Below are 18,520 nucleotides of genomic sequence, written 5' to 3'. Positions count from 1 at the left end.
GCTGGGAGGGAAAATATACTTACAGCTGCTGGACTTGAGGATTCTGCATTAAACTTGCTGCCTGGAATTGAAAAATGGCATCTCCCATTAAAGGCAGTTAATATTTAAGGATCTTTAACCAAGATTTAAAAAAAAAAAAAACCAGGAATGAAAGCTAAACCATGTATGTTTTAATATTGTTAAGAGTTTTAGTGTACTTTTTTTTGAGAGAGAACACATGTGCATGAAGTGGAGGGGTGAGGGTAGAATCCCAAGCAGGCTCTGTGCCAGACACAGGGCTCTGTCTCATGACCCTGAGATCATGACCAGAGCCAAAACCAACAGTTGGACGCTTAACCAACTGAGCCACCCAGGCGCCCCTAGTTTTAGTGTACTTTTAAACAAAATGAATGAATGTAAAAAAAGAGAAAGTACTAGGAAAAAATGGCATTGAAAATACATCGCAAATGGGATGCCTGGGTGGCTTAGTTGGTTAAGTGTCTGCCTTCAGCTCTGGTCACTTGTAAAACTTTGTTTTGAAAGCATATCAGTTTTTGGTTTTTGTTTTGCCTTAAATGTTCATGTAACATTTAGTCTAAATCTTTTGTAGACAGTAATTTTGATTTACTGACCCTACATGAGGTGTTGGAAAAAGCGATCACTTGCTTTCATTGCCATAAAGAGAACTGTCTGACTTACTTGCAAACAGTTCATTAGCTTTCCTCAAGTCTTGGTTGGGATTAGTGCCTCTGCACCAACACACAAATACTGTGGACATTACACAGAAAAAGCAGGATTTATGAGCTATAAATAGAAAGTCTTGTTTCACAGCCCTTTCAATCTGATTCTATAAAAGCAGTTCATCCTCTTCTAGATTCTAGGACCTAGAGGAAATACAGAGCAGATCCTAGGGCTTTTCTGGTCGCTTTTAAGTAAACAGTCCTCTAGTTGCCTTTTTTTTTTTTTTAATTTATTTGAGAAAGTGAGAGGATGAGTGGAGGGACAGAGGCAGAGGGAGAATTAGACTCCCCACTAAGCAGGGAGCCCAACCTCAGATTCGATCCCAGGACCCCGGAATCATGACCTGAGCCGAAGGCCGATGCCCAACCAACTGAGCTACCCAGGTGCCCCCCTCTAGTCGCTTTAAGTTAGAAAACGACCTCTGGTTCAGTACTACACATCTTATTCATTGTAATAACCGTATACATAACACTTCATTTACAGGCAAAGCGTTTCCCCTCCCCGGCCTGGGCCTACTTCGCATGGGCCAGTCGCACCAGAAGACAGAGGCACAACTGCCTGCTCTTTTTCACCACAGTGCTTCTGTGCATCTTCCGCCAGCAGGCTGCACAAGAGTCCTGGGAGTCAGGGGTACAGGAAAGTTGATGACTGGTACTATCTCAGTGGTTTTGCAATGGTGCTCTTTGGATGTACAGATTGTTTACAACTACTCGGGATCTCTCTTGGGGCTCTAAGGTCCTTCAGAAACATCTCCCACGCCCACCCCTCTGGGTATTTCTCATCTATCCTCTGAGAAGAGTAACTTACTCTGGATGGACACTATGACTTTCCCTTTAGTCCCAGGTTCTTTGTAGTCCTCCTCTAGAGACTCTCTTACAGTCCTGTCACCTTCCAAGAGGCTTTTCCAGGCAGATCACAATGGACTATCTTCTGAGCACGTGTGCTCACCTTGGTCCACAGAAAACACCCCTCCACTCCATTGCCATCAGTATAGTTATTTGCTAAACCACACAGGCTTCTATAGCCAGCAGGTCAGACACCAGCCTACTGAGGGCCATCTAGAAAGCTCTCTGAGTGGGCCAGAAAAGCCCTCTCTGTGGGCTTCAGAGGAGGGCAGGCCCCCTTTATTCCCTCACACATGGAAAAAGGCTCTGTAACTCCAATAGCTTTCTCCAAAAATCCTCTTACTGTCTATCAACCTCACTCTCTTCACAAGTCGCACAGTATGTTTTTAACTGCCGCCTTCTGCAACACTTCACTTTGGTACATAACATCTTGAGGGCTAAGACAAATCTGAAACTTAAAAAAAAAAAAAATCGATTTTCACATCCTACTACAATAGCATAACCTGAGGCCTAGAAATGGGTAACAATGCTAAAAATGTCACAAAACTTACAAAGAGACCTGTAATTGCTGGCATGTAGATAAGACCAACTTAAATGTGATGGGCTCAATCCTGAGACATGAGAAGAGTTAGTGAATTATGTGCAAGTCAGCCAAATAATTATCTCTCTGATAATTAAAAGCAAGTGGTGGCTTTCCCAACACCTCATTTAGAGTTAGTGATTCAAAAATTACCTACTGTCTACAAAGATCTCAACTACCAATTGTAAACAGCTAATTGCTACAGACCTAATAATTGTTTAAAAGACTTCTTTATCTCACTGAGAGTGAGCCATCTGTGCATTTCAATTCAATGATTCCATGGATGCGTGACACATTTTTTTTAAGAACCAAAGAGGAATTCAGGTGGTACTGCTGCCTTCCAAGGGCATGGCATGTGGTGGAACAAATGGTTCTCCACCAGAAATAATCACTCAAGGAGGTTTAAATGCCTGGGTAACATCCCGAGCCACTAAATCAGTTTCCAAAAACTGGACCAGAGCAGGTGTGTTTTTAAAAAGATCCATGAGTCATTTTGTTGTTTTGAAGGACAAAATACATACATCTGAGGATTCTACTAAAAGTTCAAATAAACTCAGGATCGAAAGTAAGCAGACCATGAGAGGAGAGCTTAGGGTACCATGACAAACTACTCAGACTTCAATTATTAAAGATCTTCCTAGGGCTACTTTCATGGAAAAGAGTTGTTTTTAACCTTTTGTAGATATGCAGACCCCTTTGCCAACTGGATGAAAAATACAGTTCTCCATAGAAAAATGCATACGTGCACATGTATACAAATTTTTTTATACATTTTCAGGGAATCTGTGAGCTTCCTGAAGTCTCTCCATGTCTTTTTCACAAAGAGATACAAAGGTTAAAAACCTGAGCCAGAACATTGTGTCCCCATTCTACCACTACCATCACCACAAAAGCTCCAGTATTTATTTCTAAAAGTTTGGGAACCATAAAGCTCTATGGAAAACAGAGCCAGAGAGCAGAAAAGGAAATATACTCACCATACTAATGAAGGCTGGATTATTTATTAAGCTAGCCATGTCAAAGCTCAATCCAGTTCCTGTCTGTAAAACAATTATAGCTGAGAATTATTCCAACCACTATAATTTGATTATAACAAACTGAGAATGACAGAAAATATTTCCCTCATCTGCCATTAATAACTTACAGGACTAGATACCTCTCTTAACTTCTGTTCTGCTATTTTCAGATTTGACTTATAAGAATCATTCTCCGGGTCAAGATCTAATGCCTTTTGATAACTTGTAACTGCTTCTTCAAATTTATTTATGGCAGTGAGGGCCAATCTGAAAAGAAGAAAACATGAGAATAGAAGATATATGATTAAAGAATATCAGGACATCACCAATAGTCAAACATCTATCTCAGTATTCAATTTGAATCCAGACTACGCTTACTTGATTCACTGTATTAGGAATTCAGGCAAATATCAAGAAAATTCCTTCTAATTCCAAGATTCTGTAAGTCTGGACTCTCTCCTTTCTGCTTGCTGACAACTTTGGCCATCCTATAAGTCATGAATTTAATGCTAAGAAATGAAACTTACCTACCCTTCCAATTGTAAGCCTCATATGTGAAGTAATTGCCTTATGAATGATAAAGATCCGCAAAGATGTGAGCTGACTAACAAACTGAGGCCACTGTAACTCCATGATGCTAAAACCATTTTAAGGACTCTGAATGCCCCATTTTCTTCCGTCTTCCTAAAAAAGGCACTGAGCCACAATAAATATCAACTTGCCATTAAAAAAATAAAAAATAAAAATGGGCGATGGGTTATCAGTGAACTTGTAAAGAAGACATGTTAGCTGTGAAGTAGATAAAATTAGCATCTTTACAACCCAATGAATTTTTATCCCAGGCACAGATCAAAAAGTTCATTATTTTCTTATTCTCTACCTAGTTAGAATTTATCAGAAAATTACTTAAGAACTAATGCAATATTGGCATATACGGGTAGATAGTATTGAGGTTGTTTATAGTATAGACTTGTTTTTAACAAATTACTCCACTTCTTTCTTGGATGACTTAGCGCCCAGAGGTTTGATCAAGACAGAACACAGTGTCTAACCACAGAAAAATTCTCAGAACCTAATTCACTTTCTTCTCGTCAACAATGAAAGATCTTTGTTTGGAGTCCTCAATGGATCAACAATCAGTAGGTAATTACTGAAACCCTACTTCACACCAGATACTATTTTATAGTTCACAATGAGAAAGATGAAAGTCCTTGAGATTAAGAAAATTCCATCCTACCTGGAAAGATAAGTAATAAACACGCAAATAAAATCATAATATTAAGGAAAGGGGGAGCTGCTCAAAGACAGCCACAGTGAAAAGACCTGAGTGATGAGTAGAAAGCAGTTACATGAAAAATCAAAGGAAGAGCATTCTGAAAAGAAGACATGGTAAACACAATGGCCCTGAGAGTGATGTGTTTGGTATACTTAAGGAACGAGACAAAAGCTGATAAGGAGAGAGCACAGAAAATAAAGTGTGGAAAGATGATGTCAGGGAATAATGAGATGCCAGATCATGTAAGACCATGGTTTGGAGTCTGGATTTTGTTGTGGTTGCAATGGAGTGACAGATCTGATTTATGCATTAGAACATTCACTCTGAGGGCACTGTGGTTAAACCTCTGACTCTTGATTTTGGCTCAGGTCATGATCTCAGGGTTGTGAGATTGGGCCCCATGTTAGGCTCTTTGCTGGGTGCAGAGCTTAAGATTCTCTCTCCCTCTGCCCCTCTCCCTTCTCCTGTGCCTCTCTCTCCCCATCTCTTAAAAAAAAAAAAAAAAAAGAAGAAAAGAAAGAATAATCACTCTGGCTTTTCTGAAGATGATCACCATGGGTATGGGCAGAATGGCAGCAGGGGGACCAGTTATGAAGCTACAGTAGTAACCTTGGTAAGAGATAGTAATTTGAACTAGGTTTAGAAACAAGACCACATTCACTGCTTGAGTTCAAGATATATATGGAAACCAGAATTGACAGGACTTGCTGATAGATTAGTTGTGCCAGGCATAAGAATGAAGGATGACTCCTAGGCTTCTGACCTTTTGGTACTGGGAGGTGAATGATGGTACCATTTACTGAGATGGGAAAGATTTAAGAAGGGAACAAAAGTTCTTTGGGGGGCATATTAAGCTTTTTTTTTCCCCTTTTTTTTTAGATTAACATATAATGTATTATTTGCCTCAGGGGAAGCTTTAAATGCCTATCAAACATCAAACATGAAAAGCAGTTGAATATATGAGTATGGAGTTCAGACATGTAACTTAAGAGCTGCATCTTCATATACAGTTGAAACTCATTAACAACAGTAGTTATATTCTATAAAGAATATAACAAATAATAAATTAGCAAATACTGAACAACTGTTCCTCGAGGGAATAGAGGACTGTGTTCCTGTGAGCTTTTGATCACAACATTTTCATGAACAGATCAAAACAATCTATATTATGTGTTTCTTTTTAAAGAAAGCTTATTTAATATATATTATTAATTATATCTATTATATGCATAATATATATATAAATTATATATTAATGATTCATTAGCCAATAGCCAACAGCACAACTCATTTCTGATCAAAAATTATGTTTTCTTCATAAGGCACACTGTAGCCTTCTTGTGATTAGGAACACTAGACAACACTTCAGCCTACATTTTGGGGGCCACTGTAAACAGGGAAATCAATCACAAAAGGCATGCAAATGCAAAAAGAAAAAAAATACAGCCCTAGAAAGACTGAAAATGACACTCGTTTATAGCATGAAAACTAAAACAAAAAGGCAGAGCACCATCTCACCAGACCTCTGCTGACAGGTGACTCAAATTTTTTACCCTTCCGTGAATGACCACAAAAGCACAGTGATTACTGATTTGGGGATTACAAAAAAATTTCAGCATGTATGCAAATTCCTAAATACAGAATCCATGAATAATGAGTACTGACTATGGATGGAATTTAAAAGCATGGGACAGGATGCAATCACAAGAGAGAACAGAAAAATGGCAGCATCAGAGGAGAGAGCCCTGAAATTAACCATTATTTAGAGGTGGTAGAGAAGGAATAACTAGCAAGGGAGACTGGGAAAGAGCATCCAATGAAGTAGAAGGAGAACCAGGAAGTGTGATGTCACAGAAGTGGAGAGAATAAAGTATTTCAAAAATAAGTTAATTGTGCCAGGGCATCTGGGCAACTCAGTTGGAAGAGCTGTGACGTTGGGTAGTTTAGAAATTACTTAAATAAATAAATAAACTTTAAAAGAAAAAAAAGTTAATCATGCCAAATACTAAAACATGGAGCAGGTTAAGGATACACATGTGAACACTGGCCCTGGCAAAATACAGTCAACTGGGGACTGTGAACACAGCTGTCAGTAGAGTGACAGAGATGAAGGCCCTATCAGAGTAAGTGGAGAGCAAATGAGACCTGAGGGAGATGAGACAGCAAACACAGGTAGCCAAGGGAGCCATTCAGAGAAGGAAGAGCTGGGAAATGGCCTCGCTGGGAAAAGGATAGTTCCAATGGGTGATTTCCTATGAACTTTCTGCATGGAGTCACTGTCACTTTTGGAGGTGGGAAATCTGGTGTTGCAGAAGATGAAGGAGAGGATTCCAAGCATAAAGTCCTGGAGAAGGTACAAAGAGACGAGATGTAAAGCATGAGTGAAGGCAAGTCTGAGAAAAGAACCCTTCCATCTGAACAGGAACAAAAGGCAGTCTTTGAGGGTACAAAGGCAGGTGGATTGGTTCATTCAGAAGCAAGAAGAGGAGTTACTTTTCTTCTAAATGCATCTATTTTCTCAATTAAGTGCAAGGCAGGCATGAGCTGAGAGTCACCATGGAGTGTGTGGTGGAAATCTGAAGAGAGAAGAGAAGGTGGGAAGAGTGTGGTAAGGTGAAAGTAGAAGGAAGTATAGTAGGATTGTCCGTCAAAATACTGAGTGCTCGTTTGAGATTTGTGGCCCTGAATATGAAGTAAGTCTACTCAACACAGTTGTATGATTTTCCCCAACAACCAACCATGCATCATACATATATTCATCATACATCCCAACTCAAAGAAGTTGCAGTCATTTCCTCTCTTCAATGGTATATTGATCTTCCTTGCAGAATTTAAGCAGGAAACTGAAAAACAAACCATTACCAGCAAGTCTGATACTCCCTAGTACCACTTTGAACATTTTGCCTGAGCTTACCCCATTCTCCCATAGGCCTTGCTGTATTTTGAATCAATTGCTATTGCTTTCTCACAGTCCTTTATTGCATCCGTGTAGTGACCTAATTTACTCTGAGCAGCAGCCCTAAGAGAAAGAGAAGATTTTTATTAGAAGCAGACCACAAGACACTAATTTAGATTGTTAAGTACTATAAAACTACATTTTCTTTGTCCCAATTTGTATATCACTGCCAGTAAATATCTAAATCAAACTAAGATAACTCTATAATCAAACAAAATGGCAGGCTATGAAGGAAAGGTGGTGGTCACTCCAGTTTCTCTCAATTTTTCTTCATATAGGATGACTGAGACTCTCTTTTCAAATTAAGATTATAAAATTTAAAAAAATAAATAAACATACAGTCTCCTTTAAGTGAAAAAAAAATTTAAGTGTTAAGTCCAGAATTCAACAAACCTGATTTGGTAGTTCATATGAAAAAGAGCAATGGGTTTATTTGATTGAACATTCAACACAAACTAACCAGCATGAGAAGGATGGACATTAAAAATGACCATTAAGGGGCACCTGGGTGGCTCAGTGGGTTAAGCCTCTACCTTCGGCTCGGGTCATGGTATCAGGGTCCTGGGATCAGGCCCCACATTGGACTCTCTGCTCAGCGGGGAGCCTGCTTCCCCCTCTCTCTCTGCCTGCCTCTCTGCCTACTTGTGATCTCTGTCAAATGAATAAATAAAATCCTTTTTAAAAAGTGACCATTAAAAGAAGGCATTTAGAATGTATCACTTCCAAATAATTAGAAAGAAAAAATGAAGTAAAAATAACTCAATCAATACCATAGAAGACAAAAACAAAACAAAACAAAACAAAACAGGGAAGACAGAGGGAACCAAAGAATATCATTGCAGAAAAACAATTCAAACATAAAAGCACCTACAAAGTAACCTAGATAAAAATCAGTTTCTCAAATTGTATACATTTCACCAGAACATAATCACACACAGGTTAAAGAAAGGGATAGAAAAAGAAAATCAGGCCAATTGAAAACTAAGCAAAAATAGTTGATATAGGAACACAAATATCAGACACGAAGCAAAAAGCATAGTTGAGGACAGAGTCATTATTACTGACCATCCTGTTTGTTTATTTTTATGGAAAATATTTACATGGTTCAGAAATCAAACTTATATGAAAATTCTCACTCTCAAAGAGGATGGGTGGGCATGAGGTAGATGGGATAAAAATGGGAATAAGACTTCAAAAAGGATGAAAAAGCAAACCTTGCAACTGAGTCAAACAGAAAAATGATGCTAACTATAGATCAAAAAGAAATCAAGTAACTTTCAAGTAGTATTCTGAGTATATATCTTAAATCAGATGGACTCTAAGGAGAAAAGAAACTGTGAAGTTTACTTAGTAGGCTTGCTAGAGGTATAATATTAGTATTGTACTATCAACTGAAGAATATTGAAGGGTAGACCTAATTAAATATACTGGTGCTGTTTGAAAGCAGGATTTTCACTGCGGAAGAAAAGAAATCCACATAAAATGGGGAAGTGTCGGGGAGATTTCTGTGACAATGGGATGCAAATTGAATGTATCTGTATAAACCAAAGATTCTTCAAAAGTTATATTCCCTAGCTCTGTTCACTGAAGAAGCAATAACACTTCAGTAGCAATGATCACGTCTTGTGACCAGATCTTGGTTTCTAAATACTATTTTCCACTAACAGGAATAGGGGCTACTTGTAGAAATAGCTGAGCTCAGGTCTAGGGCAAAGAATGTACAAGGCAAATGTGGAATACCTTGCTGTCTCAGGAAGCAAGAAAATGTTCAAAACAAAGTTATATAAAAGGACACCATAGCCAGTTTAAAGGGGCTCCCACTAGCCAAATATGGGATAAGTTAAAGTGCCAAAAATAAAATTATGGCAATTATAACATATTTAATAGCGATTTTGAAAATTCATTAGTCCATGATGATACTCAAGAAAGTTGGGATAGACGGAAGGAGGAGGAAAGTGGAAAAGAGAGGAGTAGAAAGAAAGCTCTTCTTTACAGAAATATGTGAGAAAATACATGTAAAAGAAATGATAAAATCAGATAATCACCATTTTGTAACCATCAGTGTTTTAATGATTCAAAGAAAGATCATAAACAGATGGTAAAACATTGAGTAAAAGATTGCTGGGGAATGGGATATTCACATGATCTGACCCTACAGATAAGGTTTAATTATAATTACGAAAGGAATAATAGATATGATGGTCACCACCCTAAGATATCAAACTTAGAATCATCACTAATAGACAGTTAGAAATTATGTGCCTCCTGCTATAATGTAATAAATGGCACACAAAATTATTTATGTGGGCTTCATACCACACTTTAACCTAAAATTATAATGAGGAAGCAATCACACAAAGCCAGATAATGGCACATGCTATAAAATCACTGGTCTGAATTCTTCAAAAATGTCTATGTCATAAAAAAATAAAAATAAAGAACCAGTAATATATTCTAGATTAAGAGACAAAAGTAACATCTCAAAATGCAATACACAAACACTGATTGGCTTCTGGGTCAAAGACAGAGTTATTGAAGATATTCTAGGGACAAATGAAGAAATGTCAATATTAACACTAATTTTCCTACAGGTGAATGACATGATAATTAGGCAGAATATATTCTCATTCTTAGAAGATAACTGAAGGATTTAGGACCAGCAAGAAAACTTAATACACATACTCACACACCCCCACAGAGACAGAAAGAGAGAAAGAAAGAGGAAGTAAACATGGCAAATGTTAGCTATTTTCGACTCTATAATAAGCATATAAAGATGTTCATGTATTACTCTTTCAGTAAGTTGAAATGCGTTTTAAATAGCTTTAAATTTATTTTCCTAAATATGTATTATATAATAAACTTACTATATTATTTATAATACATATCTATGTATATATTTATAAAACATGCTGACATACAACTGTTTCAGTATTAGAAGTCTTTCAAGTGGAGGCAATTCCCTTCTAAAATTCACTACATCAATTCAACTCAAACTTTTGTTGAAAACTATAATATGCTAAACCCTGAAATCCAAGCCAAGACACATAGATGAAGAGGCTATATCTCTGCTCTCCAATCTTTCACTAATAGAGAAAAACACATGTAAATAAATAATAGTATAAGTGCAACAGTGGAATCAAAAGAAGTATCAACAAAGCATCAAAGGGAGAGGCAACATGAGAAAAGTATAGTTAACCCTGCAGGAGCTAATAGACTTTTCTGTGATAAGTAACTTCTTTTTTTGTGCTATCCAATACAGTAGCCCCTTGCCCACATGTGGCTAAACAGTGCGTGTAATATGGTAGTGCAACTGAGGGATGGAATTTTTTATTTTATTAAGTTTAACTTACGTTTGACCAGCCGCGTGTGGCTAGGACCTACCATCTGGACAGCACCATTCCATAGGACATGGTGGAGAAGTGTGCAGAGCATGGACAGGAGATTGGGAAGAAAAAATATTTAGAAAATCTTTCCAAAAGCAACACTAGCAGGGTCTTGAAGGATGGCTGGCCACTGACCAGTTAAATAAGGTAGAAAGCATTCTAGGCAGCGCACATAAAAGCATAGAGAGACGTCTCAACATGTCAGCATGTCAGCAAATTTCACATTCCATATGCATAGAGTAGAAAGAAGAATGGAGTAGGAAGAACAGTGAAAATAATGAAATTTTAAAAAGGAAAATGATGGGATGCCTGGGTAGCTCAGTTGATTAAGCGTCTGTCTTTGGCTCAGGTCATGATCCCAGGATCCTGCAATAGCACCACACATCAGGAATCCTGCTCAACTAGGAGCCTGCTTTTCCCCATCCTTCAACCCTTCCCCCACTCGTGTCTTCTCTCTCTCTCTCTCAAATAAATAATCTATTTTTTAAAATGAATGGCTAACAAAAGCAGCCAAATATTTTTTAAATGCATAATTATAAAAGATCTTATGCATCATGCTGAGGAGTTTAAATATGATCATATAGGTATTTGGGTCTAGCAAGAAGAAAGCAAAAATTAGATGATTAATTGCACATTTTAGAAAGACCCTTTTGTCAGAAGACTGGAGTAGGGAGTGCAAGTGGACAGTGGAAACCAAACCAAGTTACTGTAGCACTAGTTTAGCAAAACTTAAGAACCTGAACTAAAGGAGTAGTGATAGAAATGGAGGAGGGAACAAATGAGCTGTTGGGAGATATACAGAAAAGGTAAACCGAGCAGAAGACACCCTGACTCTCACTTCAGATACTGATAAAAAGAAAAGGAATAAGGCAGGGAGAATCAGACCCAGAAAGAGGGGGCAGAAGCGAAGAGGATGACTATGTTTCAATCTTGATAGTTTTAGCTTCTTTTTTTTTTTTAAGATTTTATTTATGTATTTATTTATTTGACAGAGAGAGCGCGCACATAAGCAGGGGGAGCAGCAGGGAAAGGGAGAAGCAGGCCCCCCACTGATCAGGGAGCCTGATGCGGGGCTGGATCCCAGGACCCTGGGATCATGACCTGAGCCAACCTCAGACGCTTAGCTGACTGAGCCACCCAGGTGCCCGATAGCTTTAGCTTTAGATCACAAACTGCAAGCTAGGATCTTTCAAAATAGAACAGGCACCTGAACTTCTAAGGCCAGGAAAGGGAAGAGAATTTGGGCTATATTAAAATCTTCTGTGAGATGAAGCCAAACATGTCAGTGTCTGAACTGAATATCAATGTGGCCTCTCTCTCTGCCCCTGCTGTCTGGTTATCAGGGCATAACTAATGAAATTCCAATAGAACAATACAGTCAGAGTCACCATGTTTTCTGACACCCTCGCCTTCTTTACCCTGTTAGAACAAGAGCATGAACATAACCTGTGTTTTATTTTTATAGAAGACAAGGCAGAAAGAAAAATCACAGATAACTTACATCTCCCATACCATAGGTCATGCATAAATAATTTAGAGCAAAAACCCATTTCTATAACTGGTAATTACACTGTTTTTGAAAGAAACAAATATTGAAAGCCTAGAACTATGCTAGGTGCTTTATATATATTATCACTCCTCACAATTACCCTATGACCTGGTTAGTATTATCTCTATTTTACAGGTGAAGAAACTGAAGCTCGAAAGGTTAAGCGGCTGCCCAAGATCACGGAGCTAATACACAGCTGACCTGAGATTCAACTCCAAATTCCATGAACCAAGTTCAAATCCAAGTGAGCCTAACAACTACATGCTGTTTATGGAGGTGGAGGAAAACAAAGGGAAAAACAGTGTGGTCTCTGTTTCAGTCTTTCTCAGAGCTCACATTGTTACTAACATCCCTAATCATGCCTTTTAAACTATGTTCTCCAACTTAAAATACCTTCCCCCATCCTCCATCTAAGTTCTACCTGTCCATCAAATCTAGATCCATCTCCAATTCTCCATCATCTGAGAGGCCTCTGGACAAATTCTCTCCATCATGCTCTGACTCTCTCCTATACACCTTTAATTCCATTTATTGTCTCAGTCATTCAACCATCCATCCACTCCAGAAATAGGAGACGGTCATGGGTAAAGTAACGTACTCAGCAATGAGGTTGTACAAAAGAAATAAGAGTACTCTTTAGGGATAGAAGACACAGAAAGTTAGCTAGCTTAATATAAAATATCATTTCATATTATAAAGTACTTGGAAATGTTTTAGACCTGTATTCAATCATTTGTTGTTTTTGTATACAAGTGTTAAAGTGAGTGTCGTCGCTTCAATATCACTGGAAATTTCTTACAGTTCTTCTATAGTCCTCCATGCATCCAACAAAAATTGGCTGAAGTTCTATGAGGAACCATGCTAGGTACTATAAGAGACACAAAAATATACAAGCTTCAATCTCTGCCTTTCTTCTGAAGAAATAAAACAAGTGTGAAAATAAAATAAGGCACAACATATGATAAACTGACATAAATGTTATATATCATGATCAGTGAGTGCTGGGAGTAGAGAAAAAAAGCAAAAATAAATAATGGGTTTTCAAGAAGGGACTCAGGTTCTCCTGGTACCTAAGCTGAACCTAAAGCATCCTTAGGATCCTAAAAGCTAAAACAGAAGATAAACTAGACGAGAAAGTCTCATGGTTAAGAAATATGCCGAGTGATTATTTTCTAACATATAAGAAAGTCACTTCTATAAAAAGAAAACTACAGTTCATGCTAGCGAGTTTAATATATGAACAATATTTTGAATAGGCATAAAACTGTGAAAATGAATATCCAAAGAAATATTTAGATCTACTATTCCGGGCCTCTAATTCTTGGCAGCCAGCTGGCTAAGAAAAATGCAAGAAGTAGCTGGCAAAACTATTGAGAAATCTATAACTTTACTGGGGTCTAAAATTTTTTTGACCTTTTGTCAATATTTGTATTAAATATATAAATAAAGTTTTCTAATTATTTAATACTAAATTGCTTGCTCTATTACTGAACTCCTCAGGGGAAAAAATACTATTTAAATGAAAAAGATGAGCATGATTATTGATTTCAACTTAATGACAGATAAATGAAAAGCAAGCACAAGAATCTCTTTTAATCCAGTACTAGTAAACATAAGACTATTCATGAACCCTAATCTCATTTGAAGTAAATGATTTATTTAGGCTCCAATTTACCATATTCACAGTTAAAAGTGTATGGCTTACTGTGGTCTATAAACAAGCAATTTTCTGATAACATCTATATCTGTTCATAACATTTAGTGACACTATTAATTTTTTTCAAACATTTCATGTTAAATTAAAAATTTTCATGTTAAATTAAAACAAATTAAATTAAAACATATATCTCTGTCATCTGATGACAGACAATAAAACACACAGCTTGCAAAGTTCATTTTGCACAAAGTATATGGATTTTTAATTTTTCTGGGCTAGATTATTAGGACACATTAATAAAGGGATTTTTTGGTAAAGGAAATGTAGATTTCTAGTATGGACAACTAACTTCCTTTTGGATCCATAAGGATCTTCCACAAATAATAACTACAAATTCTGGACAAAATACAAAACAAACAAACAAAAAAAAGCACTCAGATGATCATAAATAGGAAAACATCTCGGTAAACTGTGTACATGCCAACAGTAGAGGATGCCTGAGCAATTAAAAACAAGAACCAATGAGACAAGCAACAACACAGTGAATCTCGAAACCATCGACCTAAGCAAAAACAGTCACACACCTAAAAGTATATATGGTACAATTTCTTTTAGGTGGAACTCTCAAAGAAACAAATCTAATCTGTAGTAGGTAAATAAAACAAAACAGAACAGTGGCTGCCTCTGGTGTTTTAGGCAACTGACTCTGAAGGGGCACGCATAATTTTCAGTAGCTTGATGGGGGTTTTGTGTTACACAACTGTATGCATTTGTCAAAACTCAGGCAAAGTGCAGTTAAGATTTGTGTATGTTATGACTTGTGTATTTTACCTCAAAGGAAAAAAATGCAAAATACAGAACTCTATTAATGACATGCATGATGAAGTATTTAGGGGGACAGTGTACTGATGGGTGCAGTTTACCTTGAAATGCTTCAAAAATAAGACAGACTAATGAACAGAGGGGGGTACAAATAGGTAAAAAAACATGTGACACAGCAAATATAGTAAAATATTAAAGGCAAAAATCTTGGTGTGGCTGGATATAAAGGTATTTACTGTAAACTTCTTTCAAGTTCAAAGTCTTTCAAAAAATTTAAGAGGACCTTCCCCCTACCCAAAAAAAGAAGATAAATGACATAGATTCATTCAGAGCAACTCCTGCCTAACATCATTTCCTTTCTTATTTTAATAGGCCTACTACCAGACTAGTAAATCAGAGAAAGACAGAGAAAGACAACTGACAACATATTTGGACACCAATAAATTTGGGTCTTTCTTCATATTCTGATCAAAGCAAAAAAACTCAGATTGCATAGATAATAATGATAATATTAAATATATTATAACAGAATTAATGATATAATAAATAATATTTAGTTAATATAGTATATAATTAATGATATATAATTATAACACAATTATATAGTATTATTACACAATAATAATACTGTTGTGTAAAACACTCTTTACTAGACAGCTTCCTAGTACTTCATATGTATTAACTATTTAATCTCTACAAAAGTCCTATGGGGTAGATTCTATTATCCATATTTTGCTAATGGGGAAACTAAGGCATGCATATGGTAGGTAATTTGCTCAAGGTCACATACTTAGTAAGTGTCAGCGCCAGAAATCAGAATTCAAAAGAGTCTGGGTCAGAACCCCTGCTCTTAACCACTTCCCTGTGATTTCTCTCTTAGTTGACTTCATAACTGACATAATATAATATATGGCATCCTTAAGTTTATGGATGATATGAAACTAGGAGCAAAAGCAAATATGTTACTTTACAAATTATCCAAAAAGACTAAGGGTCATACACATAAGAGTCTATAACAAGATAAAAGTCTCTAGGGATAAAATAAAAGATTCTGCATTTGAGTACAGAAAACCAACTATACCTCCAGTGACAGCACTGGTACACAGCAGGTGTTTGGCAAGAATTTATCAAATCAAAATATGATTGAATGACAAAATAAAGAGAATGTGTGAAACAGAGACACTTTAACGAGCCAAAAGCAAAATATGAATTTAATAAATAATGCTACAAAATGCAAATATATAACTATGTTATCTAGAAGTAGGTTAAATGAGAGCCCTATGAGACTGCTGTGGTTAGGCAAATTCCAGAAATTCCATGTAAATTCCTGGGAACTACACATACAGGTAAACTAGAACAAATTTAGAGCAAAAGTGCAGAACATAAAACTGTATTATCTGAGGTGTAACTGAAGAAGCTACGAACATATAATGTGGAGAAAAGAACTCAAGTGAACAGGGTAACAAACTTCAAAGTGTAAGGTACTATTATGAAAAAGAAGGATCATTCTGTAATTGCTCTCAAGAATAAAAATAAGAACTGTCAACTGAGATTAGCTACAGGGGTTTTGGGAAAACAAATTCAGTGTCAACACAAGGAAGATTTTCCTAAAGAAAAGGCAGGGGAGAGGGTGGCTGAGTCATGGACATTGGGGAGGGTATGTGCAGATGGTGAGTGCTGTGAATTGTCTAAGACTGATGATTGACAGACCTGTACCAAGGGGTACAAGTAATACATTATATATTAATACAAAATAATTTTTAAAAAAAGAAAAGAAAAGGCAAGGGAGAAGGGATGACCTCACAAGGGTATGAATACCCTAAACATGATATGGTAGCTCAATGAAAGATAATCTCTCCCAAATTTAAGAACTTAATATTTAAGGCAATTTTTATATTCTGTCATGAAAAGTTCCAGATAACGTTCACCAAAACACACTTGCAATGAGAAAATTTAAATGTGAAGGGAAAGGGCCACCTGGGTAGCTCAGTCATTGGGTGTCTGCCTTCAGGTCCGGTGACGGTCCCAGGGTCCTGGGATAGAGCCCTGCATCGGGCTCCCTGCTCAGCGGGAAACCTGCTTCTCTCTCTCCCACCCGCCCCTGCTTGTGTTCCCTCTCTCACTGTCTCTCTCTCTCACTGTCTCTCTCTCTCTCTTTGTCAAATAAATAAATAAATAAATAAATAAAATCTTTTAAATAAATAAATAAATGTGAAGGAAAAATAAGAAAAGTTATTTGTCAAGTCCACAAATGGGGAGAGCTTTAAGATTAAAAGCATCAGAAGAATATTCAAAAGAAAGGAAAAACAAACTTGCTTACACCAATACTTAAAAGTTTTACATATAAAAACATTAAAAGGCAAACAAAAGGCTGTGCAATTAGGACAAATGGATTATATCTTTAATATACAGCTATGCCATACAGGACAGCAGCCACAAGCTACATGTGGCTATTGCAATTCAATTAATTTAAATTGCTCTTCAATTGATTAAACACTAAAAATTTACTTTCTCAATTGCACTAGCTACACTGCAAATGGTCAAAAGCTACTCTGGCTAGTGGTTACTGTATTGAAGAAGGCAGAAACAGAACATTTCTATCACTGCAGAAGTACTATTGGAACTTTAACATATAAAACAGATTAATTTAGCTCAGGGAATTCACTACATAGTTAATAGAAGAGCTGAGATGCCAACAGGCATCGTTGTGCAGCAACCCAGAGATGAGGAACAAGAGGAAGCCATTACCATCCCTAAGACAGAGGACAAAGTGCAGAGTCCAAAACCCAACATCACCTGCCAAAAGCTGGACCCATAGCAGGTGTGTTGGGTGGGGTCTGGAGATAAGAATGGGAAGCAGCCCCTGCTGGATAAACACTCTGTTGTAAAAAGAGGGGAAGGAATACCCCAACTTCTCTCCTCCTCTACCCTCCAATCTCCTGCCAGTACCTTCTGTGGCTGAACCCAGACAACACCGAGGTGACAAAGGAGCCTGGGAAATGCAACCTATAAAGGCCAGACCCTCTGTCAAAAAGGGCAGAAAAGGGAAAAAAGAACTATGAGGTCAAACAGGCTAAAGCCTGGCACAGGTACAAAGAGAATTTAAAGAAAAAAACCCACAAATGCCCAACATCTGAAAAATGTCCAACCTCACAGTAAGTAAATATAAGTTCAAACAATTACTATTAAAATAAAAGTAATATTAAATTAACAACAATAAACAATAACTCAGGTACTTAGTGCTGAAACGGGTATGGCAAAAACATATACACTAATACACTCCTAGGGAAGGAAATCAGTTTGCAAAATTTTTCAAAGAAATCTGAACAAATTTGCAATTAGCATCAACAATATTTTTTTAACCAGTTCCTGTTAACCCAAATGAAAGCAGGTACAAGGATAAAATCCAAAGTCCAGAATACCTAAATTTCAGAAAATAATTTGAGCAATAAAGTTGTTCACTACAGCTTCATCACACTGAAGAAAAATGAACAACCTCAAAGTTGTCCAGTAGGTCAGCAGTTATGTAAAATTAAGGTACATTAAAAAATAATAATAAATTAAGGTACACTTATCCACTTATATAAAAAAAGAGTGCTTTTTGCCAGCCACAATGATAGGTACTGGAAATATGAAAAAAATGAAGAGGTAAAAATAGACTGATTTATATACATTTATATCGTGTTTATGAAGAGTTTCAACAAATTAAGGAC

The 18,520-nt window shown here is 36.9% G+C and overlaps 1 protein-coding gene across 3 annotated transcripts in view; it reads right to left on the bottom strand.

Moving 5' to 3' along the window:
• Positions 1–18,520, bottom strand: part of SGTB (small glutamine rich tetratricopeptide repeat containing beta) — a 40,113-nt gene that overhangs the window by 1,571 nt on the left and 20,022 nt on the right. For 2 of the 3 annotated variants that reach the window (XM_032849634.1, XM_032849651.1), the window contains 4 exons: positions 7,352–7,456; positions 3,290–3,428; positions 3,123–3,185; positions 24–61 (listed from right to left, as the gene is read on the bottom strand). In XM_032849634.1, coding sequence (XP_032705525.1) covers positions 24–61; positions 3,123–3,185; positions 3,290–3,428; positions 7,352–7,456 — 345 coding nt within the window. The remainder of the gene's footprint in view (positions 1–23; positions 62–3,122; positions 3,186–3,289; positions 3,429–7,351; positions 7,457–18,520) is intronic. The other variant, XM_032849643.1, reaches the window with a different exon arrangement.

Source organism: Lontra canadensis, unplaced genomic scaffold (assembly GCF_010015895.1).
Source record: "Lontra canadensis isolate GAN:19392208 unplaced genomic scaffold, GSC_riverotter_1.0 scaffold4, whole genome shotgun sequence".
In the NCBI taxonomy this organism is placed as follows: Eukaryota; Metazoa; Chordata; class Mammalia; order Carnivora; family Mustelidae; genus Lontra; species Lontra canadensis.
The sequence above is the reverse complement of the archived record's forward strand: the minus strand, read 5'-3'. Positions and strand labels throughout refer to the sequence as shown.